Source organism: Poeciliopsis prolifica, unplaced genomic scaffold (assembly GCF_027474105.1).
Source record: "Poeciliopsis prolifica strain line A6 unplaced genomic scaffold, Auburn_PproV2 SCAFFOLD007, whole genome shotgun sequence".
Taxonomy (NCBI): domain Eukaryota; kingdom Metazoa; phylum Chordata; class Actinopteri; order Cyprinodontiformes; family Poeciliidae; genus Poeciliopsis; species Poeciliopsis prolifica.
This window is the reverse complement of record NW_026562382.1, coordinates 10,758,051-10,784,547: the sequence shown is the minus strand read 5'-3', so window position 1 is coordinate 10,784,547 and position 26,497 is coordinate 10,758,051. Positions and strand designations below refer to the sequence as shown.

The following is a 26,497-nucleotide window of genomic DNA, read 5'->3' as shown; positions in this document are numbered from 1 at the left end:
CCTTATTTACATTTTATACAATACAATCTTGATTTCTTGTTTTCCTTTTAAGCCATGTGTGTAGATTTCATAAGAATGCATGCAGTTGGTAACCATGCAGAAACTCCAGAACTTTATTCTTTTTGTGGCCAGCAATGGACATTTATATTAAATAGACCTGTGCACCTGACTATGCATACTCGAAGACATTGTTCCAATTGATTCCCTTTCATTCTATTTTTAGTGTTTTGTAGGATTATAAATGTTGTTTTTGGAAAAAAGTATTAAAACCCCTTGAGCTTTTCTATGTTTTGTCAACTTTTCATGAATAAAAATACAAAACTGCATGTGTTTTATATTCAGCCTCCCCTTATCATTTTGTAGAACCACTTTTCACTGTAATTACAGCGGTTGGACCTTTTGGGATAAGTCTCAGCTGGCTTTAGTCATTCACAGACTAAATATTTTTGGCATTTTTTTCTTTTTGGAAACAGCTTAAGCTCAGGCTTAAGATGAAAAGCATCTGAAAATGTCCGTTTTCAACTCTTGAAACAGATCTTTCATTTGATGTAAAACTTGAATTTTAGACTTTTAGTCTCAGTTGTTTCAGTATCCCTTTAGCAAGCTTAGTATAGTCCTACAAGAAGATGAACCTGTGCTTTGTTTCAATGGGAGATTCTAGTTGCTAACAAGCTTTCTTGTCCTCTGAATGACCAAAGAGGTCCATTGATTAGTCAAAGACAAGTCATTCCAGGCGAGTTTGCTAACATGTTAGGAACAAAAGTAAATACAGAGTTGATGTTGTAATCTAATATTGTACTTTACTGAAGGACTATTTCACAGTTTTAGTGACAATTGCTTAGCTCAAATTTAAAGTTTAAGACACTTAAAACCTAATAGAAGTATCTTTTGAAACGAGAGCGTTAGGTTTTCAAAAGGTTTAACGGTTGAATACCTGCTTTCAACAGGCATTGAACATACTTTTCATTGAGCTCCCATTTCCACATTAAAACTGTCTATAACATTATTGTCATAAATTTCATGTTTCCACCTTCTTTAAGCAGACAACTTTAGTATAATTTATCTATAAAATGTGTCCCACATCGTGAATTGAGTTACTAAAATACACAAACATCTCTGAAATGTTTTAATTTACTGAATGTTGGGTTTTGTTTATGGGATTTGATACAGCAGTAACATGTGCCTTAAAACACAAGATTCACTGACAGAAGATTTAAAAAACATTGTTGATTATTTAATTACTTATGACAGAGTATTTAAGTCCAAAAACAATAACTAGTTGCCACCCTACATGACATGTGGCTTCCTTTTAACAATAGTTTTCTTCAGGCCACTCCAAGATAAACACCAAATTTGTGGATTGCATGGATAAAGGTCCAGTTCCTCCAGAGTTACCTTGGGCCTCTCGTCTGCTTCTCTGATTAATGCTCTCCTTGGCTCTCCCAAGCCTGTCAGTTTGGGTGGACAGCAGGTTTGCAATTGTGCATTTTCAGATGATGAATTGAACAGAGCTCTGCGAGATGTTATAACCTGGGGACATTGTTTTATAACCTTTATAACTTCTCAGACCAGTCTGCTGAGTTCCTTGGTCTTTATGATGAGTTTTGTTGCCTGATTTGCTCTAACAAATCTCCGAGTCCTTCATTGAAAAGAGATTTGTGCCTAAATTTAAAAAAATAAAATAAATAAGTGGGGTGAATCCTTTTGCAAGGCACCATAGCATTCACAGATGATAAGACGATGATTGAATCTCTTGAGTTTGTCTTCCTGTACTTCAGGAGCAGGAACAAACAGCGAAAGTTTTGAAAGATTAATGAACGGACTGAAGTTTCAGAAACCCGAATGTTCTTTTTATGACTGGCTGTAGCAGGAAGCCGCTTGTTTCATTAGACCATCTTCATCATTTATGCACTGATGGGAACTCAAGGTTTTGGGGTTACTGACTCTAAATGGTACTTTACTCATTCAGCCACAGGGCAAGACTAATGGAATCCACTGATCCCCACTGCTCCAAATGGTATCAGGAAAGAAAAACTGCAACCCAAACTCTGCTTAAGATTCTTTGCACAAATATTGCCAGAAGAAACACATTAAATATTTTATCTTTGAAATATTTGATGGCTATCAGTAAACTTCATAAATGCACTTATAGATCCATAAAAAAAATATCTTTTCACTTTGTTTGCATTTTCATCTGCAATGAATTCTTATTTCCACGGGCAATGAAAGAGAACTGTGAATGTTTTACATATTTTATATTGATTGGGTGGGTCTATTTAATTCAATTGCTCCATATCCTTACTTGGAGGTGCTGTGAAAATCGTTTCAGAATCGATGGGCGGAAGCAAGCAAGACAAAAATAATTGACTGTTTTTCAAACTCCTGCAGGCAGCAGAATAACTAACCAAAAACAGCTCCCAGGGATGTCGGAAATTGGTTTTGCAAATCCTTCAGCAAGACGTTCCACCCAAGAAAAATGGTTATATAGAAATCCATTTCAAACTCTATAGTGCAGATGAAGTTTATTTTCTCTGCGCTTTGTTGCTTTTTTTCCATGTTCTGACACCGTTTGGACAGACATAGGTATGCTGATAGTTGGCTTCTTCTGAGGACACTTGAGGCATGTGTGTGTGGGCGTGTGTGTGCGTGTGTGAGTGTGTGTTTTTAATCTTAAATCTTTCAGGGCGTAGGAACCAGATGCAGTGAGGTGGAGCTCTCCCCCGCAGTGATCTCCCTGGGCGCCTAGAGGTCCACTTCCAATCTATTTGCTGTAATTGCCGTCAGAGTGTACACCTTGGAGTCTTCTAATTCCCTCTTTTATTTCAGCCACCATGAGGCAGACCATCTGTCCTTCTGCCCCCCACCCTTCGTCAGGCGTCAGGTCTCTTCCTAGCCTGCACAAAAACAAACATACATGCACTTACGAACACAACAAACAACATATTTTTGTCCACCTTTTTGACGCAGCACACCTTTGTCCACTCAGTCTTGCGTGATTAACTGATTAACTGTTTTCACAATGTGGCAGTGAGGATGCACACAGTGCTGTCACACAAAAGGCTTGTCAGGATATTGGAAGCAAAGAAACACGTCTTATAATTTTTCTTCTAATCAGTTCAATTTACCAGAAATCCAAAAATTAAGAGCCATAAATTTTCTTGTAAAGGATAAAGAATAATTCTAAAATAATTATTTCTTCAGTGAAGAATTCATTTTGGGATAGATCATTGTAAGTTTTTCAGATTTAAATAGGTCCATAATTATAGTTTGAGCTTACTTTATCAGACAAAGTCTCATTAAACGGTGGCAGGATAGTGATGCACAAAATTGGTTTTAATTGAAAACTAGGAGATGTGTGATATCCAGAAATTGTTAATCCTTTCCCATTAAAGACCTACCATTTTTTCCTAACTTCTCACTCAAAAGCTGAAAGAAATAAATAGAAACAAATCTCACATTTGGCTTTCATTATTTCAGTCAAGTCATTCAAAAGGCTCAGCAGCAAAACATTGTTCTGCTCAGACAAACAATATTAATTAGAAGAAATGCTGGCGGAGGCTTTCCTGTGCTGACATTTTCTGTGTCTATCTCACTGCGTCTTTGTTTGTGGTTTTCTACACTGCAGCCGTGCTGTCTAGGGTTTGCAACTGATTTAAATACCATCCCATCTCATTAACATGCACAGATAGAACTGCGAGGGCCAATTACATTCATCTTGTCATGTGGCTGGGCTTCCAAGTCGTTAATATTTTATGGCAACACGCTCCCCCAGCCACAGCAGCAACACACCACTGCTCTTACATTATTCCACAGCTCAGGACACGAGATCAGAAACATCCGCCTGAATACACGTTCCTCTAGGTCATGACAACATACGCATGAAAAATGAGTTGAAGAAGCAAATAGCGAAATACCACATATAGATATTATAGCTGATTATTATCAGACAAACAAACCTGCAAAGTAATTTAAAGTTTTATTATGATTTCAGTATTTGTGGTGATATCATTATTTTGTAATCAGTTAGAAGCCATTTCTAAATAAGTGATGTTTCAGGATGGTGCTCCTGAAGTGCAAAAGACAACATGTGTAAAACCATAAGAAAATATTGTTTAATTTTTAGTTACTACAGCATGTAACTGAACATTACACTTATTGTTAAATACTTAAATAATCCCTAAAACCTGATTATGTCTTATGTGGCATGTTTTGCATTTAAGCACAGTGTGACGGGGTTCTTTTATGACTTGGGCCACCACAAAAAAATGACGGGCCAAGGCCAGGGATTACTTTAGTGAGATTTATTTTTTTTATCAGTGCAGTGAATCAACAGTGGCAAATGCATAATATTTACAAAATGTCCAAGATGACTTAAAAATCAACACAGCACAGCAGTACCTTCAAGTCGCAGCTCATCACCTCCAATGTGACACTTCTCACGCCTAGGTGCAGACTGCCCTCTATGAAACAGAGCCCTGCTTTTATAGCTACAGGCTCCGCCCAGAGGAAGTCCCATCAAACAAAACTAAACTAAACAAAACAAAAACTAAACAATTATTTCTAACTCAAATCCTTAAAATAACAATAAGAAACAATAAGGAAGAAAAAATAAATACATTTATAATCAAAATACACCCAAACAAAAGAACAAAAACAACCAGCACATTGTGATGACTACGCCACATCACGTAATTGGCTCCCGGTGCGCTCCAAACTGGAAACAACTTCCCCCCAAAGAAAACCGGAAAAACATGTACCTGAAAATAACCGATTAGAATGAACGTCAAACGAAAACACCGCGTGTGCACCCACGATGAATCGCCTCAATCCAAACTAAAAGGAAAAGAAACAGGTAAGTTTATAATTGTGCATGTTTGCTAACAGGGACTCTCCGATCGTGACGGCTCCTCCGTCACACCACCCCTCTCCTCTCCAAGGTTGGCGAAATTCGGCAACCTAGAAAGAAAGTCTGCCACTTTATTAAGTCTGCCACTCCTATGACAGATGTTAAATTTGTAAGGTTGCAAGGACAAATACCACCTAGTCAGACGATGGTTACTGTCTTTCATGGTGTTGATCCAGGTCAGGGCCCGATGGTCTGTCTCCAAATCAAATTCTCTGCCCAGCAGATAATACTTGAGACTTTCCAGAGCCCACTTAATTGCCAGGCCTTCTTTTTCCACTACAGAATACCTCACCTCTCGAGGTAGTAGCTTACGGCTCAGGTAGAGTATGGGTTGCTCCTCTCCAGGATCTCCTTGAGCCAGGACAGCTCCGAGACCAACTTTGGATGCATCTACCTGGACCAGGAATTTCCTACTAAAATCAGGACTTCGAAGGACAGGAGATGAACATAGATGAGCTTTCAGAGTGTTAAAAGAAGTTTCACACTCCTTGGTCCACACAACAGGATTCTTCTGATCTTTCGCTGTCAAACTGGTGAGTGGAGAAGCAAGTGTAGCAAAATGAGGCACAAACCTTCGATACCAACCAGCTAGTCCCAGGAATGACCGCACTTCCTTCTTGGTTCGAGGACGAGGGCATTTTTGGATTGCTTCCACTTTGTCCATCTGTGGTCGCACCTCTCCTCTCCCTAGCTGGTAACCCAGGTATCTGGTCTCCTGTTGTGCCCAAACACACTTTGATATGTTAAGTGTCAGTCCTGCTTCTGCAATCTTTTCCAACACTCTTGCGAGATGTGCAGCATGCTCCTCCCAGCTATTGCTGTAAATGATTACATCATCGAGGTAAGCAGCACTGTAGTCTTCACTTCCTCGCAGTACTTTGTCCATTAGCCGCTGGAAGGTGGCTGGAGCACCATGCAGGCCGAATGGCATAACAGTAAACTGAAACAGACCAGAAGGGGTGCGAAATGCTGTATACTGTCTGCTTGAAGGCTCCAAGGGAACCTGCCAGTACCCTTTACACAGGTCAAGTGTGGTAATGAATTTTGCTTGTCCAATCCTTTCCAGCAGCTCATCCACCCTGGGCATGGGATAGGCATCAAACTCTGAAACTGCATTAAGCTTTCTGAAGTCAATGCAAATCCGCAGTGAGCCATCTTTCTTACACACAATGACCACTGGACTGCACCATTCAGAGTTTGAAGGTTCAATAATACCTGATGTTAGCATGGCCTCGACTTCATCTCGCAGCTGTCCCACCAACTGCTGTGGAACTCTATATGGGCGTTGACGAATTGGCTGCTTCTCTTTCAGTCGAATTGCATGCTCAATCAAGGTGGTCCGGCCTGGATTGGAAGAAAAGAGAGGAGACAGTTTCTGAAAGATCTGCTGAAGTTGTGAGGCTTGGTGTGAGGTCAAGTGACTGAGGTTGGGGGTTGACTGTCCAGCCTTCACTTCAATACCAGGAACCTCTTCTTCCTCCTCCACTTGTCTCAACAGGCATGATGTTTCTGGAGCTGGACATGATGGTTCTTTCCACTCCTTTAGCAAGTTCACATGGTAAGCCTGTGTAGCTTTCTTTTTCTCAGGATGGTAGACTTCATAGGTGGTGGGTCCTAGCTGTCGGCTGATAGTATAGGGTCCTTGCCACTTTGCCAAAAGTTTGCTGGTGGATGAGGGCAGGAGAAGCAACACCTTCTGTCCAGGACTGAAGACCCTTTGCCGTGCCTGCTGGTCATACCACCTCTTTTGCTTGTGCTGGGCCTGCAACAGGTTCTTCTCAGCTTCTTCCTGGTACTCAGCAAGCCGACCTCTCATCTGCAGCACGTACTGGACCACACCTTTGGCACTAGATGAGGTTTCTGATGCATCCCAGCTTTTCCTCAGCAGATCTAGAGGTCCTTGAACATCCCACCCATACAGGGGTTCAAATGGGGAGAACCCGGTTGATGCCTGTGGCACCTCACGATAGGCAAAGAGAAGGAATGGTAACCAGTGGTCCAATCTCTGCCAGTGTCATTCACAAACTTCTGCAGCATCCTCTTTAGCGTCTGGTTGAATCTTTCAACCAGTCCATCAGTCTGTGGATGGTAAGGCGTTGTCCTGATGGCTGAGATCCCAAGCTGTTTATGAAAGAGTTTTAGCAGATTAGAGGTGAAATTAGTTCCCTGGTCGGTCAAAATCTGATCTGGGACTCCAACTCTTGAAAATAGTTGGACCAGAGCTCTAACTACTGTAGGAGCAGTAATTGTGTGCAGTGGAAAAGCTTCTGGAAATCTGGTGGCATAGTCACATACTACCAAGATGTACTGATGACCACGCCCACTCTTCACTAGGGGTCCAACAATGTCCATTGCAACCTTACGAAAAGGAGTGGAGATGACAGGTAGTGGCTGGAGGAGCGCCCGATCTGATTTCCGAGCAGGACGAGTCTTCTGGCATGTAGGACAAGAAGCACATAATGCATTAATGTCATTATACATTGACGGCCAGTAAAAACGTGAGCTGACACGCATAAATGTTTTGTGACGCCCCAAGTGCCCTGCCCATGGAATAGTGTGTGCCAAATGCATGACAAGTGCCCTACAACTAGTTGGAACTACCAACCGTTGTTTTTCATTACAAGCATACAACACGCCATCTTTTAACACAAACGTTTCTCTTCCTCTCCACTTAGCATTAGTTTTTTCCTCCACTCTGTCAAATAAAGGTTGTAAAGACACATCCTGTTTCTGTAAAGTAGCAATATTTTCAGGTATCTTCCACATGTCATCCACTGTTAAATCTTGTGACACATTTCCACCCAGCAGTAGCTTTTTCTCAAATTTTTTTTGCTTTCTGGATTTTCTAGACAATTTTGGAACCTCAAACAAACTATCATCAAAATTAGGTAAGGATTCAACTTGTTCTTTGGCCTGAGAACGAGTAATCACAGGACAGGACGCATTGCTAACTTTGTCCCCCTCAGTTTGTACCTCTCCCAAAAGGTGAAACATCACAGGTAAATCTGTACCCAAAATGACATCAAAAGGTAGGTTTTTCACCACACCAACAGTTAGCAAATATGGTTGATCATCAACAATGACAGTCACTTCTGCTCTTGGATAAACATGACAATCTCCATGACACACAAAATCTCAGTCTTCTTTTCATAGTTCACACATCCAACAGATACAAGACTCTCTTTTATGAGTGATGTGGAACTACCACTGTCTATTAATGCAGTCACCTGCAGTTCATTCACAATCACAGTTTTCTGAGTTCTAGTTTCAAAGTTTTTGACTCCAGCCTGATTTTCAGCTCTAGGAGCATAGCAGGAACCAGTAAACTTTGTCTTCTTTATTGGACACACCGAAGCCTTGTGGCCCGGCTGCTGGCAATAATAGCAAATTAATGTCTTACCATTAGGCGGTGGATTCAGAGGACTGATGGTACCTTTAACCTCCTGGCTTGGATCTCTGGCATACCGTTGATGTCCAGCCGGTTGAACAGGACGTGGTACTGGATTGGAGCAACGTGCTCCTCCTCCTCGCCGTGCATTCATGTACTGAAGAGCCAACTTTGCAGCAGTCAGACCATCCTTAGGTTCATGTTCCTTCACCCAGGTCCTTACATCCGGGGGCAGAACGCTCAGCAGCTGTTCCTGGATGATGAGCTCCCCGATGTCCTCTTTGGAACACTGGTCTGGACGGATCCATCGTCGGTAGAGACCTCTAAGACGGTGGTAAGTTTCAGTAGGAGTTTCACCAGCAGGTGTACTTGTTGCTCTGAACTTCTGTCTGTAAGTCTCTGGTGAGATGTCAAACTTTGCTAACAAAGCAGTCTTCAAGTCCTTGTAGCAGTGAGCACGTTCCTCATCCATGGCAGCATAGGCCTCCAGCGCCTTCCCAGAAAGGAGTGGAATGAGTCGGCACGCCCATTCACTTTCTGGCCACCTCCAGGTCTTAGCAATGCGCTCAAACCGCAGCAGATAGTTTTCCAGGTCTTCTCCTAATTGATAAGGAGGAATTTTTGGATCAGTGGTGTAACTTATTGGCTGAGGTTGCCGGCTTGGATCACCATCATAACCACCACCATCATCATCGTCATCACTTTGCTCTGCACCAGCTCCTGGCTGAAGGTGAGGGCGTGGTACTTGCTGTGGTTGCTGCAAAGACATCCTAAGATTTTGCAGTTCCTTGAGCAGCCCTTTCTCTCGCTTTTGCTGACCTGCCATAAAGTCCTTCATCAAAGTGAAAAACTCACTGCCAAACGCACTTGATCCACTGGGGCCAGGCTTTGTTTCACCTTCCTCATCTGATCCATCCGACGTCGGCATGCTCTCCCATGCTTTGTCAGCCATCTGCTCTTCCATCTTTGATTGTGATCGAAGACCAGATCTTTGCTTCACCAAACGAGACCCTCTTCCCCGGCTTGTCATAATCCCACTCCTGACACCATATGTGACGGGGTTCTTTTATGACTTGGGCCACCACAAAAAAATGACGGGCCAAGGCCAGGGATTACTTTAGTGAGATTTATTTTTTTATCAGTGCAGTGAATCAACAGTGGCAAATGCATAATATTTACAAAAATGTCCAAGATGACTTAAAAATCAACACAGCACAGCAGTACCTTCAAGTCGCAGCTCATCACCTCCAATGTGACACTTCTCACGCCTAGGTGCAGACTGCCCTCTATGAAACAGAGCCCTGCTTTTATAGCTACAGGCTCCGCCCAGAGGAAGTCCCATCAAACAAAACTAAACTAAACAAAACAAAAACTAAACAATTATTTCTAACTCAAATCCTTAAAATAACAATAAGAAACAATAAGGAAGAAAAAATAAATACATTTATAATCAAAATACACCCAAACAAAAGAACAAAAACAACCAGCACATTGTGATGACTACGCCACATCACGTAATTGGCTCCCGGTGCGCTCCAAACTGGAAACAACTTCCCCCCAAAGAAACCGGAAAAACATGTACCTGAAAATAACCGATTAGAATGAACGTCAAACGAAAACACCGCGTGTGCACCCACGATGAATCGCCTCAATCCAAACTAAAAGGAAAAGAAACAGGTAAGTTTATAATTGTGCATGTTTGCTAACAGGGACTCTCCGATCGTGACGGCTCCTCCGTCACACACAGTTTTTTTTTCTTTATTTTAGATGTCATGTATTTCACATTGTTGTTTTCAGCTTTCAGCGTACTTTACCCCAAAAAACAACAAGAAAAAAATAGTTTCTTTAAGTAACTTTTGGGTTTATATATATCACATTAAATCGGTATAAAGAACTTTTTCCCCACGCGACACTGTCTTATATTAAAATATCTATACCGATAGAATGGTTCCAATCTGAAATTACTGGTGTTAATGAAGAGAAGTTCTCATGGGTAGTCAGTGCACTGAAAGAATGAACCAACTTAAAAAAAAAACACTCTAATTTGTTACTACTAACTTTATTAGTTTTGCTCAAGCTATAATTCTGATTTGAATCATACTGAAATAAAAACTATACCTTGAACAAAACAATAAAATAAGATATAACAAATTTACAGTATTTTTATAAGATGGTTTAAAGAAGCTTTTTTTAGCAGTCTGCTGCATCTGAATTTTAAGGATTTTTTGTTTTCTGTGCACCATTTGTTGTTAAATGTGCTCTGTAAGAGAATTGGATTTGAGAGAATCTTAAATTTTTCTTTTCACCAGTGGTTGAAAAAAAAATCGCAGGTTTAAACAGGTTTTTTTCTCCTTACATTGCAGAAGCACATGTAAGAGTCTAACCAGTATTATTGAGGAATGTTACCATTGGCTGTTGCGAACTGATGTCACAACTAATTTGCATGTGAGTGAGGTGGATGCTGTAGAGAAGAGGAAATATGTAAAGAGCAACATTTTAATTGTAGCGTAAGCAGCTGTACTTTGCCTCCTCCCCTACCAAAAATTTCAGACAGGCAGGGTTTCTTTTGCAAGTTACTGGAGCTATATAAAAGAATAAACATCTTTCTAATTGATTGCTATGTATTTATGTATTTTTAACACCTATCTATGTGTTAAAAATAAACATAGTTAAGTGTATCTTAGTTATGTGTAGATAAGATATACTTATCTATATATAGATAGATGTAAGAGTGTGCATAAGCCTGTTTGTTTTTGTGCAGGTTACAGAGAGACCTGAAATAAAATAACCTATATCTCCAATATGCAGATTTAAGTTATTATAATAAAGAAACCCACAAATGAAGTTGTCAGATTATTGAAATAAAAGCTTAACTTCAAGTTAGAGCTGCTAAGTATGTTATGAACTATTTTCACCTGGAGATTCTATCGTTTCCTCTGTTCAAGTTTTAGAAATATATATCTTATTATAGAACATGATCTAGAAAATTTCTGCAGTATTTTCTTCTTATCTGATCCACTGAACATCATATTTGTTTGGAAACTCAAAGTGCTGAGTGAAAGAACTAGTCTGAACAAGTTTAAACTCCTTCAAAAATGAACACTTAATCATGGTGAACAAATGAAGCATTACTGATTTTTCTTTTTTGTTACAGACAGCAGCATTTTTTCTTTGTCCACATCACTGTTAGTTCCAGCTTGACATCAAAACAGAATCAGATAAACAAATATTAGTTAAGAAAATAAAATATTTATTTTGGTATAAAGCATACATTTGGTTAAATTTAAATACTGGCTTTCTATCTCATTTTTAAAGTTGTCAAATCTCAAGACAAATGACATGTCCACGCCCTTGAAAAGAATTGTTTTTCCCACACACAAAGACAAAGATTTATGCAACAACTGCTTCAGCCTTTCAGTTATGTGCCTGATGAACTGAGGGAAATATGAGCACAATAATCCCGGGAAAAAATCTATAGCCGAGCTCCTGTAATTCCTTTAATGACTTCTCTAATGAAAGTAGCCAGTCTTCAGAACAATGGCCACAGTTTGTGCCTCAACCGTGCAGAGCGAGGATGGCTGGAGGAGACAAGCCCGGCCCATTTTCTGACTGGTAGCAGCAGTCTACAACGACTCGCCTTCTGGCTCTGTGGTGGTACATGCCAAGATTGATGTGTGTTCCTGACAATGGCTATTTATATAGTGAGATGCTGCTTGGCAATGTGAGAGGGGGGAAAGTCACTTAGCTGAGCAATTTCCTCACACAGCGTAGCCCTTTCGTTTCATTTTACCAGCACAAATCATATTTTAGAGAAACTGCTTGGCTTTAAACTATAAAGAGTTTTGCTTTATTGTATCACAGATTGTGTTTGACAGTAAAATCAGGGGGAAAATAAATCCATTCCTCTGAGTTGTTAAACAATGCAATAAAGAACAAATCACTGGGCATATTATTGTTGTAAATTATCATTGTGTGGCTGAGTTACACTTTAACATTAATCTGAACGCTAAAGACTTTTATATGAATTTTATGACAAAAATATGTTTTACTCACATTAATATCACATTGTTAAACTCATATGCTCGAGTTAATAAATGGAATTAAACTGCAAAATAATGGTAAGTAATATCTTAAAACACTGAGTCTGATGTCCAGACTAACATTTCACATGTTAGTAAAACATAGTGGTGGCAGCATCAGGCTGTGGTGATGCTTTGATTCAGCAGAAATGGAAATTAACTTTGTCTTTGAGTTAAAATCCAGACATTATATAAAAAATGGTGTTTAAAATCATTTTCACACAGTTATAGTCATATGCTTGAATCACTAAATTGTGTCAAATATGAAAGGAAAATATCTTTACTCTGTGATACTACATGTCTGCCATGTCATGGAGAGTTTCAGCGCACATGCATGATTGAACATAAACGCAGAAAGAATATTAGTTACAAAAATGTTGCATTTCACTTCAAAATGAAGTCAATTTCTGTTGTTGGAGTTGTTGAATACAATCAGATTTTCTCAGCAGCTACCCTCTTCTGTTCAAAGTAAGAACTGCAGTGAGTGTTTAGTCCCTCAAGTGAAGGCATAAACATCAAAGGGACCGTCTTCACGTTTGATCTCTTCTGAGATATCTATCTTTTGAACAGACGCCAAGACACCCTTCTAAACATGGACCGACTAACAATGGTGGTGGCAGCATCATGCTGTGGGGATGGTACTCTTTGTCAAAACCATGGAAGCTGTCAGAGTCAACAAGGAGGATAATGTGGTTTAACTCTTTTAGTAGCAGGAAAAGACTCAAGACCAGGTTAGAGGTTTACTTTCCAGGTTAGATGATAACCATTTAGACTGAGGTGCTAAATGGTTGTTGAAAAACCAGCAAAGAACAGGAACATATGTACAATAGACAAGGTTTATTTACACAGTTTTTATGTGTTTTTATTCTTACTTTTCTTGAATAACCTTTCCAGACTTTTCAGTCTGTTGTAATGTTAATTTTAGCAAGGAATATACAACAGGCATAAATCATAAACAGAAAGGTAGAAAGGACACAAAAAGAGAAAAGTGAGGACAGAAGGAACGGGGGAAGGTGAAAAAGAGGGAAAGAAGATAGGACACATGGCAGAAAAAGCTGCAGAAAGAAGGAAGCAAAACTTGACAAAGGAAGGAAAGACATAAGAGTAAGAGACAAAGTACATGAAATGAAAGAAGGACAAAGAAAGGAAGCAAAGATCAAAGATGATAAAAAGAGTAAAACCCGAAAGGACAGTTGTAAAGAATGGACATAGGTCACAAGGAAGGAAGACAGTACACAAGAAAGGAAGGAATTTACTCAAAGTAGGACAGGGATGCCCAGGTCTAGTCATGGAGAACTACCTGGAACATGAGAGGATGTTGTTTTCACGCAGGTCATCCTGCTTTTACACCCCACAACCAAATGGTATGCTGCAGACGCCCATTGTCTTCCAGTCCACAGGTTGTCAGGCCAAACTTTGATGTCAGTAGAATGTGACTATTTCATGTGATGCTATGTGGAATCTTCCAAGACTCATCTGTTTGCGATTTGCTACTGGATTGTAAACCAATTCCCTATTGAGGAAAGGGAAAGACTTAGTGGTACTTTGCATTTTCTGTAATTCCTGTAAGAACAAAGATTGCATCTTGTGGACACTGTTGTGCTTGGTCTCTCCCTCTTTTCTATTTTTAAACTTGCACTAACATCCTGCATCTTTTTGATGCATGCCTTCTTCATCACAGCTGAATAAAATGTATTGTTTTTTTCAGACAAGTTGTTTTTCTCAGCATAGTGGCTGGTCTTGTGACTTATAGTTAGGTGTTTTTTCCACGCCAAGATGCATTTTTTGACTCATTTAACTTACACTGTGAAGCAACCTATAGTCTGGAAAATATAGTACATATTCTGTATTTTTAATAATATACAGTATTATGCGGAGTCACACTTTAACCAGCCATGTGAGTCAGCTGTGTTGAAGGAATGAAGCTAAATGTGGGTAAGATGGCTCTCCAGGACTGAACTTGGGCACTCCTGGCTTGACATATTATAATGAAAAGTCTAGAAAGAAAATGGTTTTACTGAACCCGAATAATTAAATGTGAACTTTTTCTGAATTATGTGGGAATCCCTCATACATCAAAACAGACATAAACAGGACAAAGATGCACAGAGCAGTGTGAACCAAAATAAAACAAGTTAAAGTTAGTACTATGTAGAATGAAAACTTGACTTGGTTAGCCTATCAGTTCCACCTTATTTAGTCGTCATCATTTGTCTTTACATAAACTACTTACCTTATTTACTACGTCTTAGAAAAGAAGAATTAATTTAAATAATTTTGAAGAAAACAGCAAATGCATTTTTTCATTTATTTCCAATATGGCCTCTAATTATAATCTTATTTTTCAAATTTTTCAGAACCAAAGTGTCCATAGAAGCTGCAGTAGAATGGTGGTGTCAGTCTGTAAGGAACACTTGAGTACAAATTAAAACACATAACTGGGTAATAAATTTGAAATCTTCTGAACATTACTCATGTCTCTTATCTGTTGTCCAGCATTCCTCATATATCATTTCTCAAACAGTCCGAATTACTGAGGCGTGAGGTGTAAGCGGCTCCACATTTTGCATATCAACCATCTTCCTGCTGACAAATGTTAGCTTTAATAAAACCACCGAACAGAGACGGGAACGGGAAGAGGGTCCAACAAGCTGGGAATGATGCTGAGAAAATTTAGCAGGAAATGAAAAGTAGAATTGTCTTGGGGGAGGAATATCAAAAATCCTCATAATCATTTGTCACATTGTGATCCATATCAGTGAAGCTCAAGCGATGTGTCTGTTGCAAACACGGCTTGCTGTCTGAGAACTTTTCCAGGTTTTGGCTGCTGCGGACATTTTGCTTTAAACTCAACCCTCACTGACATCTACTGCTGTAAACTGAAGCAAAGCTGGAAAGCTTTATCAGGAAATTGTAGATTGATTAGTGGAGTACAGCACTTTATACTGGATAACTAAAGAAACTAGAATCATCACACCATGGACTTTGATCGTGTAAAGCAGCACAAAATGTTTATAATAGAGCCCAGAAGTGTTTATAGCTTAATCAGGAATAAAATGCTTGATTCAGTCGGGGCCTTTCAAAGGAAATGAGACATACAGCGCGACCAAAGTATTTCAGCATGTTAAACTTGTCATTGTAAAGAATGAAAAGGTCCCATTCTGTAGACTTTCATCTATATTTTAGTGTTGGGTGTCTTTATTTGAAATACTCTAACAAAAAATAAAAAATTTAAAGAAAACGTTCATAATTTCATCATTGGGAAGTGCACTGAATATTTTAAAGTTCTTGTTTTAGATACAAAAAAATGATTCAAATCACACTACACCGTAGTTGTGTATTAATTAAGTAAGGATTGTGTTTATCACATGATAATGATGTTAACATGACCAGTATATAAATTTGTCACATGAGTCTTACACATTTGTGTCTCATGCTCATTAAAAATTTACAAAACATTGACTATTAATTTATGACAGGTGTTTCTGCAGTGGTCAGAATTTAAATATTCTGGAAATATAAGAAAGGAAAGAATGAATGAATGAAGGAAGGAAGGAAAAAAGGAAGAAAGAAAGGACAGAAGGAAGAGAAGAAGGAAGGAAGGAAGGAAAAAGGAAGGAAAGAAAGACAGATGAAAACTTTTAAAGTATAAAGAACAAGTGAAAAGGTAGAAGAAAAGGAAAAAGAAGGAAAGAGATGGGAATAAAGGAAGTTAGGAAGGTACATGGGAAGTAAAAAAGTGAGGAAGGTAGGAATCAAGAAAGGAAGGAAAGCAGGAATGTATGAAGAAAAGAAGAAAATAGAGGAGAAGGGAAGGAAGGAATGAAGCAAGAAAAGCAGGACACAAGAAAAAAAGAGCAGTAAGATGCAAGGAATGAAGAAAACATGGAGGGTAAAAAGAAGAAAGAAAGGGAGGTAGGATCTGAATTACAGGATTGAAGTAGGACACAAGGAAGTAAGGAAGGATGCAAGGATGGGAGGAAGAAAAGAAAGAAGGAAAGGAAGAAATTACACCAAACATGTAGCTAGGAAAGATTATATGGGTCATAAAGTCTGGAAATAAAAATATGTTTTTATTTTCTCATTTGTCTTTTTTCTGAACTTGTTCAAATCTGTATGATAATGCAATGGTTTTCTGTAAAACTAAGAGTTACTTTGACTTTGTACTTGCCAGCGCTCCTTTTATAATTGCCATAATACAATCAACTGTGTTTGAGCTGCCATCTGTTTACCTGCTGCATGAAAACAACGCCAGCACGATGCCCATAGATAACTCATACTGTGAGAAGCAACAACAGCCTGAGAGCATGCTTAGAAAAAAAAGAGAAAAACATATCCTGTGAAGATGAGAATGTATCATGTTGACAAGTCAGAAAAACGTAAAATCAGGGCAGATGCAACAAGGGCAGAGTTTTGTTTCTTTGTTGTTGTTTTTTTAGCTCAGTTTCCAGGCAGGGAGGATGTGGGAGAAGCCATGATGAGAAAGAAAATTCAATTTAATAATTTCTTCTCTCTCCAGCTGAGATGGAGGGACAGGCTGCCAGGCTGATGAGCCAGGCACTCCTCCAACTGGTTTCTGACCAACCAGGGAACCAGGATCACTTAATTCACAGCATGAATTATAAACATTCTCTAATTAACACACTATTTGCATGTAATTCTGGCTCTGACCGAGTAGAAAACAGCATGTTGCCTCTCTAGCATGCATGCTGCTCTTAGCAACAAAATATAACAATTTCTAATCAAATAAATTTTGAGCTGTTTTCCATGCAGAAAGCAACTCTCCACCCTCTTGTGGCTTGTTATTTTGGTGTCTATGGACCCTCTGAATAAGTTTTAAACTAGATGTATTGTTCATGTTCATTCTCCAACACGCCTGGCTCAGGAAAAGACGATTGTTGTGGTTTCACTTTAATTGCTCCATCTGTACAGAACCCATTGGGACGTTGGAGCAGACATTTTCCCACACTTGGACCGAGTGGATAACTTCCACACGGACTTACAGCAGGACTAGTATTGCACCGGGGCACTTCATTAAAGAGAAGTACACACCAAGAGAGGAACCCAGAGCTTGAGGTTGCGTAATCAGACCTCTCGAGCAGATGAATCATGGTGCAGTACGCCGGAGCCGACTGCTACATTTACTTAAAGGATGTTTCCATCACGGCAGTGTCATCTGGAATCTGTTCCCCGATACCTCTGCTCCATTCCAAACCAATTAGCACTTGATGGTCTGCGTGAAAGCGCTTTCCACTTCACTGAAAACTAATCTAAATAGTCAATGCTGGGCCAACAGGCACATCTTTGAGTTGAAACTGCAGGATTTTCAAAGTGAAGTCCGTGTATGTGTTTCAAGTATGTGATTCTGATTTTTTTTTTCTTTTTCTACCTATTAACTGTATAAATAACTGGTATTTCTAAAGATTTTTGAGCTATGAGAATGAGCAAACCATGTAAATATTGAGAGCATGTCTGATTTATGCTTTTATTTGAAACCTTACTGATAACAGCTGAAAGTAACAACACCACCAAACTGATTGTGATCCAGTTCCTTGTTTGGCTCAGAATGCAGCCCCAATTTTGCATACATAGATATGCATCTTTTATCTTTATGTAAGAAACTTGGATCAAGCAAAATGAGAAAAACCTCACTTTTACGCTTGTGCTGTGCAGGATCCGTTTTAGTGTTTTCTGTGTTTAGTTTTCTGTCGTGTTTTTTAACATATTCAGTCATATTCAGAATAAATGTTATTGTTCCTTGAAAATTCAATCACCTTGATTTTAAAGTACGGAATCTGATATATTTTTTCTGCTTGCAGCTTTTTAATTTTCAATTTTAAAAGTATAAAGTCAACCCACACTTATTGTCTTTTCTTTTTTTCTGCATTACCCTCTAAAATATAATTATCTTCCAGGTATAACTAAATTACTTCTATAAAAATAACTACAGTAGGTATGGGTCTGATGGTCTATTGCCTTGCCGCTTTCCTACACAAATATGCACAATTCTCATCTCCCTTCAGTGCTCCATCTGGGATTTCACCCATTGAGCTTGAGTTCTCTTCTGGACTCAGCAAACAGGCCAATCAGCAAACAGAAGTATTTTGTTTGAGCCAAGTTTCTTACATAAAGATAAAAGATGCATATCTATGTATGCAAACTTGGGGCTGCATACAGCCCCACCAAACTGATTGGATCACAATCAGTTTGATGGTGTTGTTACTTTCAGCTGTTATCAGTAAGCATGAAAGTTTAGATGACAATTTGTCCTTCCAACAATCAAGGCTCGACTGCAACAGATTGCAGTGTACTTTTCAGAGCTGCATCTGACCCTTTGTTTTGCACTTGATGATATAACACCTGGATGCATCTGCTCCAGCCCTCAAATACATTAAGTGAGGATTCCTGCACACTTTTCGTTAATTACTCTGAAGGTCAGAAGATGGTACCTCTTTATTGCGGTGTTGTTGTCTTTGTCAAACTCTTCCACTTTGTTTTAACACCACCAACCAGAAATACTTAACTGATAAGAAATTGGGACATTTCCCAGAATTCCTGAGAATAGTTTCCTCCATCGTAGAAGAATCTGAAATGCTTTGGTGCTTGATTTTATATATCTCAGATGCAGGGGATTGAAAAAATTCTACCAATAGAGTTTATGTCTCCAAATTGTGTGTTTTTCATACATGAAATAAAATGAATACAAGAAAAATGGAGAGGAAATTCAGTGCTCTACTTTTTAATATATGACAGTGAACATATTTAAATTATGTGTGATAATATTTTTTATAACTAATTCAGATTTTTTAAGAGAGAAATGAAAACAAAAGGCAGCAGAATAAAAAAAGCAATCAGACGACCATATTTTGCTTATAAAGCATTTATATCCAACTATAGCAAAGCTAAACTCTATTTTGTTTGGTGCTGTTGTTTCATCAGTGTTTTGAAAATTGCCACACCAACTTCACTCTGTCTGCTTTCCATCGAGCCTTAAAAAAAAAAAAAGATATAGGAAGTAAACTGACATGTATAGGCAGGGCTTCGTGGACCACAGGCTATATCTTCTAGGCACTATATGTGTAACATAAGACACAAGAGGGGAAACATATAAACATAATTTGCTCCAGTTTATTTTTCCTGTTCATCAAAGTGAAATATCTCCTGGTGATTAGAAATAAAACTATGTTTTCAGGAACGAAAATGGTGCTCATTTCCAGGTTGAATTAGTCATTTGTGTGATGATAATTAATGGGTTTGCAAGAGGAGATTTGTGTTTAAAATCACACTTTAGATACTGCAGCAGTTTATTGTTTGACTTTGTGACTGTTTTGACGTCTCCCTGATGTGGAAAATGTGGAAGAGAGTTCTCTGATCAAATGAGAACATAACGAAACACTTTGACCCACATGAAAGTATAATGTTTGGCAGAAAATGTTAAGCTGTTTTGCAAATAGTTATCAGCCTATCTCTAGATGTTGAAGGGCAGTAAAAATATCCTTTATATATTTTAATTGCAGTAAAAAATTATTCTGAATGGCTTCAGAAACATAAACGAATATATAACACACTTGCATTTTTTGCACAAATTGCAATTGCTTGAATATTTCTTTATGTTGGCTTATTAATGAAATCACAATAAAACACATTGAATGTTTGTGACTACAAGATGACAAAATGAAAAAAAAAGAAGTTTAATGGATTTAAATAGTTTTGTGTGGCACTATAGATACTCATTTTATACATGCTTCAAAACTGGTAGTTATATAATTGGACACAAGAATGTTGGCAAGAAGCAGACATGATGCATATAATTATTTAAGTTCATCAGTATTCAATTTCACAAACAAAACAACGCCTTTTAGCTCTTTTTGTGCTCCTTACCCCAAAATAGCCATTGTCATAATTTATTTTTACTATTTAATTGCCAGGTTTAACTATTAAAGTCTTTTTTCTGCATATAATTGTATATATTTTTTAACATCCCAACACAATTACGTCGTGGAAAAACAACAAGATATTTTAACAGCTTGAAAATATTTTTATTAGTGGTGTATTCATGCATTTTCAGTCGGAGTTAATGCCACAAGAAGCACTGAAAGAACACCATTTGCTCTATTTAGTACAAGAATAGGAAAAGAGAAATTCAAAAAATTTAACTTTAAAAAAAACAAAAGTCTTGCTTATCTGCATAAAATTTGCACCAAAAAAGCTAAATTTATCCAAAGATAACAACATATTTTCAAAAACCTATTAGAATATCTTCTGAGTAAAGTTTTAATGATGATTACTAAACTTTTTAACGTGACAGGTTGCATATAATGGCATGGTAACAATTTCTATTCTCTGTGGATTAGCCATAAAACAGTGCTATCCTGCAGAACATCTACAGAAGATATGACTAAGGTATTAAAATTTTGCCATTGCACATTTTAAACAGGACTTAACGCGTAATAGACCAAACATAAGATTGATTATGCCTTACTGTAACTTTTTTAAAAAGCTGTGTTTAAATGCTGATTTAATGCAGACATCAATAGATGCTGAGGAAACAACTTGATTATCACCTCACTTTGACAGGATGAATGTACAATCAGAAGCAATTAAGGTGTCGCCAGTGTTTGCACAGAGAGATGGATGACAGTTTGATGATTATGATGAAAAGCTATAAGCTGACCCAGAAAGACCTTACATTCTGCTTATCTAACACAAATTCCATGTGCTCTGCCTTTCATTCAGGTTAAAAATTGTGCCAGTGTGGTTTCGTTGCGAGCTTAAAGGAAAACCTGTATATGTATATGAAACAAGTGGGGTTCTTTGTGGAGCAGCAGACCAGTGATAAGACCTTCAGGGGTTTAAGGAGAAAAAAAGAGATTTTCAGTTTGCGCCATGATTGGCTGCCAACACACACGCCTATTATGTCCTTGTTAAGGGGGGGGGACTTATTTTCTTATGGCTTTCACCCTATAAGTACAGCTCGTCTACCATGACTTTATTTACAGTCAAAAAATCCTAAGTGAGTGCATTAGTGCGATAGATTTATCGCTGGAGCCCGTTTGATTTGAGAGGCGCCGTAACTCTTCCTCTCCCTGCTCTGTAATAAGAGTGCAGAAAAATGTGCGCTAATGCAGTCGTCAGAGGAGTTTCTGTGAAACAGGCTCAGATCTGGATGTCTGCTGATGGCTGGTGAGGAAAGTAAGTGGGGAGTAATGATGTCGGTAATTGGAGAAAATAGGTCACTTGGGATATTTAGGTGTTTGCAGGTAGAGTAATTGGAAAAGCTGCTTTGGTTAAGGGATTATAAGACTCGTGGATAATTTGCTCCAAAGTTGTCACTTCAGTTTGTGTTGCAGAGACTGATAGGTTTATGCAAATGACAGACTGATGCTGTGGCTTTAAGCTAATACTTTATGAATCCCAACAGAAGCTTAGCTCTGGTCTAAATCACTTGTAGGAAATTAGATGAATCCAGGTTCTTGGCAGATTTTAAAGGACAATATTCAGTGCAAACGCTTTGTTGTGTGCATGTTGAGGTTAATTATCATTTCCACAGGAAATCCCTTTATTGAACTTAAACGCACAGAGTCAAAAACACACACAAGCACATATGGACACACATACTGGATATTAAATGCAGCTGCATCTCCCAGAGGGGGAAAGGGTAATTTGTCCAGCTCAGGAATAAGGGTCTCTCCATTTCTCTCAGCAGGATGATGAAAAACATGAAACCGTGCTGCTAATGAAAAGAACACTCAGGATGTGTATTATTATTCCATCAGTCTCACCTAGTGAGCCCTGGCTCGGGTCCATACAAGAGGAAGGGCCGCAGCTTTTCCACCCTCTCCCTTTTCGGAGTGATCCTGTGGTACGGCTGCCACTCGCAGATTTCCTCTTCATTCATTCCGCAGGAATTTGGCTGCCATTTCCTGAGCTGAGGAGAAGCGTTTGACTGGTTTCGTGCAGTGCCCAAGCTGGTATTTATCTAACCACACACTGGGCTTGATTCATGTGAAACAAGCACGCCCTGTAAACAGTCTCATTACCAAAGCCCAGCACTTCATTACTCAGTGGGCCAAGCTGCTGGGTGGAGAGGGGACTGAAATTGGTGTAAAGCGTGGTTGGAGCACATTTGCTTCGATGCATCTACAAGCAGAGTGATGGATTTATCTTTGCTGTAATGTGAGCTTAACATGTGCTTGAAGTGATTGAATAATCATCGAGAGGAACAATTTTAAAAGGTAACTGGTGGTTGATTTCACTGTACAGCGTTTGGCTCAGTTATTACTCATAGGTGCCAGCAGACATGTGAGGATTTAATCCTTCCTGTAGGATCTGAGATGTCAAATCAGGATGTTGGTCAGTACACTAGAAGCAGTTGAACATATTCATCCCTGCAGTGATCCCAACTTCACATCCTTCCGCTTTCACCACAATTTTCAAAACAACAAATCACTGTAATGCAGTCTAATACTTAATGTGATATATTTGTGATGAATACAGACTATTGGCCCCTAACTGCATTAGGTTCATCACAAATTATTTCCCAGCACCCTCTGTCATTTAATCTTTTTGCATTTGCACGACGGGAATCTTTGAGGGAATCATTACCCCTCTAAATCTATTGCTCGCACCTTTCAAACTCAAAGCTCTCCTTGGAGTGGGTGACCTGTAATCTGTAATGTTAAATAAAGGGCAATTCATTCCCTGCAGGGCCGAGGGGTGAATCAGCTGCAGATACAAATTTATTACTAGCTGGGTGGCGAGCCTTGTCTTCTAATGCCTGTGTGTGGGTATGAATATTACAGCTGTCTGAGAGGAGGTGACAGAAAAACACCAATGTGGAAAAAATTTCAGAAACTTAAAATGACTTCTGTTTTTTAAAACATCAATAACTTAATGTCTTCTCTGCTTTGCTTATCAAAATTAAGCAAGTCTTTTAACTTCTAAAAGAGATTAATGTTTTCTGGTTCACAGATCACATTTTTTATTGATATTGTTTACAATTGAGTTCTTAAGGGAAGAATTTTGTTTTTGTTTTTGAGCTGTGCACTAGTGGCCTTAATAAGGTCCAGAGGTTACGAGTCCAACTCTGCATTAACGGTTAATAGCCTCCTTAGCTAGGGTGCCTGTTTTACCATAGTCCTGCCCAATAATTTATTCTTGTATATTCTCCTTTTTCATTCACGTAACACATTCAGACAACTTTATTAATACCATCAGCAATTCATTTGTAGCCCAGCTGTCATGGTTCTTCTGTATTTTTGGTATTGGGTTTCATTTTTGGTTTCATAATTTTTTTGTTGTCTATTCATGTTCCTTTGGTTTTGTCATATTCATTTTGTTTTTTCTGTTTTTATTATTGTATTCACTCTTTTCTTGTATTATATTCTTTGTAAATAGTTTTTGTTAGATTATTGTCAGGTTTTTAACCATTTTCATTATTTGTATCTTAGATCAGCTCCCTCTGTGTTAATTAGTCTCCTCCCTGAGTTTCTTTTCTCTCTCCCAGTCACAGCTGTACCACATTTCCTCATCTGGTTCCGTTGTCACTTTTGACCCCTGACATAGTAAGCTTCTGATCTTTCATTGTTCATTTCTGGATTTGTTCATTCTATGGCCTGCTTTTATGTTCAAGCTCCTCGTCCAATTTATCTCATTCAGCACCAATATTTTGTTTCTTTTTTTGTTTTTCAAGCATTTATGTGGTTCATTGTACCTTGGCCATGTCCCTTACTTTACAGTCTCTTATTCTTATTTTTTTATTTATTTATTTATTTTTACCTCTGAATGAATCTGCATGCTTCCATTTGCCTGTGACTTTGCTGCTGATATGCCTGATTTTCCCCATGGAGGGACAATAAAGGTTATTTCTATGGTATACTGTCCTGAGACACTCTGTAGCTATCGGTGGACATTATAAAAAGCAAGGAGAACAGGACACAACCTTGTGTTGAGCCTGTACTCCACAGCCTGAAGCTAGATTTGAGTCCACTTGCATGAACTCATTGGCTCTGAGCCAGTAGAAAAAACTCTTTGCCATCAAAACAGAGTAACAGACTTAGCTGCTGCTAAAGCTTCTTTAGCTGCTATGTGTTGGAGAAAGACAGAGTTAACAGGGCTAACTTATAATTATATATAGAGAACAAGCTATAGATCAGCTGATGATTCCCTGAGGGAGGTGGACGGGTTTTGATTTAACTAAATCCACCAATCCACATCATTTTAACACATCAAAAATAAATATTTTTTAGCATTGCGCTCGTAACCAACACATGCAGTTGCCTTAATGATCTGGCTAAAGACTTAAAGGACCTTTGGGGAAGGTATTTTATTATAGTTCTCTTCACTGCCCCATAAATAGGCAGATGAATACTTTCTTTGTTGCCAGAAATTATTCGTCCATACTACTCATCCACTTTAAAAATGTCATTTTTGACATTTATATGTTTGGTTTAATGTTTCAACAATTGGCAGTGAGGCTTTGTGTTTCCACATGAAACCTTTTCAAACATTAATACTTCCTGTTCCTTCTGTTCTTAAAGGATCCAACGATTCTTTTCAGGAAAGTGTGTTTTGAAATTTTGAAAAACTGTTTTGAAAAACGCTGGAATGGTTGGTTGCCATTTCAGAATATGAGAACATCTTTATCCTCTCAAATAATTGTTGCACTTGACGACAAAACATTTTTGCCACAAATATTTACCTTTTTACAGAAGAATTAAAACATAGCAACATCTACTTCTAGATGTTCTACATTTGAATGCATAGATACTCTCCAGTACTTGAGTCTATAAACAGGTCAAGTAATAGACAGTGATTACCTAGATTGATTTACCTTCAGTGTAGGCTTCACTCCGTTTAATTCATATTGGATACATTACAAAGTTTAATGTTGTCCAATGTTTTTGAAGAGTAATTTCTCTGAAGACCTCATTTTATCTTGGTGTTTGGTTTGATTTTATTGAATGATTTTATTACTTTTCTATGTTTATTTTATGTTCTGCTATGATGTTCTTTTATTGCTCTTGGTTTATATCATATCTCATTGTGCAGCACTGTGGTGCAACATAAGTAGATAAAACAACTGACTAACAAAAGTAAAACTGACTGTTTTGTATTAGTATAGATGTCATTTTCTTAAAGATTGAAACTTTACATAACTTTCCAAGCATTTGTAAAAGGAAATTTTAGAAAATTATTTTATTCACGCTACCTTTAAAACAGGCATGTTTTCTTTTTTGCAAAAAAATAAAATATAGGCCTGTTTTCTGTGTCCTAGCAAGCTGAATTCCTAGGTACAAGTGCACACAGTAAATAAAAGACATCAACCATACAGTAGCATCATCTTGGAGCACAGACTCAGAGTCTGTTTGAGGAATGAGTGCCCAGTCGGATCTGGCCATAGCGCAAGCTGTGCTGCAGAGCGGGGACTCTGTTGCTGTCTAGCTTTATTCACTTGAGCCAAACAAATGGTTGTGTCAAGCTATCTCTGCTCATGCACCCTTCCAGAGCAGAAAGCTCCATTTTTCAGCAGGAAACGGCTGGCACACAACTGTGCAGAAAAGGTGTGTGACCCTGATGACTTCAGTGGCACGGGGACCAACTATGAGACAAAAATTGATTTTAAATATACGGGTCAGGCACCTGGAAACTGTTACGTGTTTCTCCCATCAGCTCTCTAATCAGATAAAGGACTGAAACATGTTGACCTGCATAACAATAGCGTGTTTGATAAAAATCTTGCAGGCTGCCAGGCTTTTAGGATTTTTGCATCAAGTCTTACTTCGACAGTGTAGAGCACAGCTTAACTTCAGGACTTCAATTCTATTGGAATGTTCCAAATATCTCTGCTGGACCAAAGGTCTAGTCAAATATTCAACTCATATGAGGAGTATTTGACGTCGTCAGTTGTTATGCTGACAAGGGTTTTGTGGTTGTTGTGTTTTTGGTTTTGACCTGTGTTTGAATATTTAAAAAATGCTAACATGGATGCATAAGTATGCACATCCTGAAACTAACACTGTGTCGAAACACCCTCACCTTTTAGTCTTTGAGTGCACACCTGTCATCAGCTCGGCTTAATCTGATATTTGTGAGAAATATGGAATTCTCCTGAAAACTCCTTTC

At 38.5% G+C, this 26,497-nt stretch overlaps 1 protein-coding gene across 1 annotated transcript; it reads right to left on the bottom strand.

Annotated features, from left to right (window-relative positions):
• Positions 1–4,750: 4,750 nt before the first annotated feature.
• LOC129361217 (uncharacterized) lies at positions 4,751–9,258 on the bottom strand. The gene is made up of 2 exons (XM_055031960.1): positions 8,307–9,258; positions 4,751–6,805 (listed from the first exon to the last, which is right to left on the bottom strand). The coding sequence occupies exons 1-2, from the start codon at positions 9,256–9,258 to the stop codon at positions 4,878–4,880; spliced, it is 2,880 nt and encodes a 959-aa protein (XP_054887935.1). The 3' UTR covers positions 4,751–4,877.
• Positions 9,259–26,497: the final 17,239 nt, after the last annotated feature.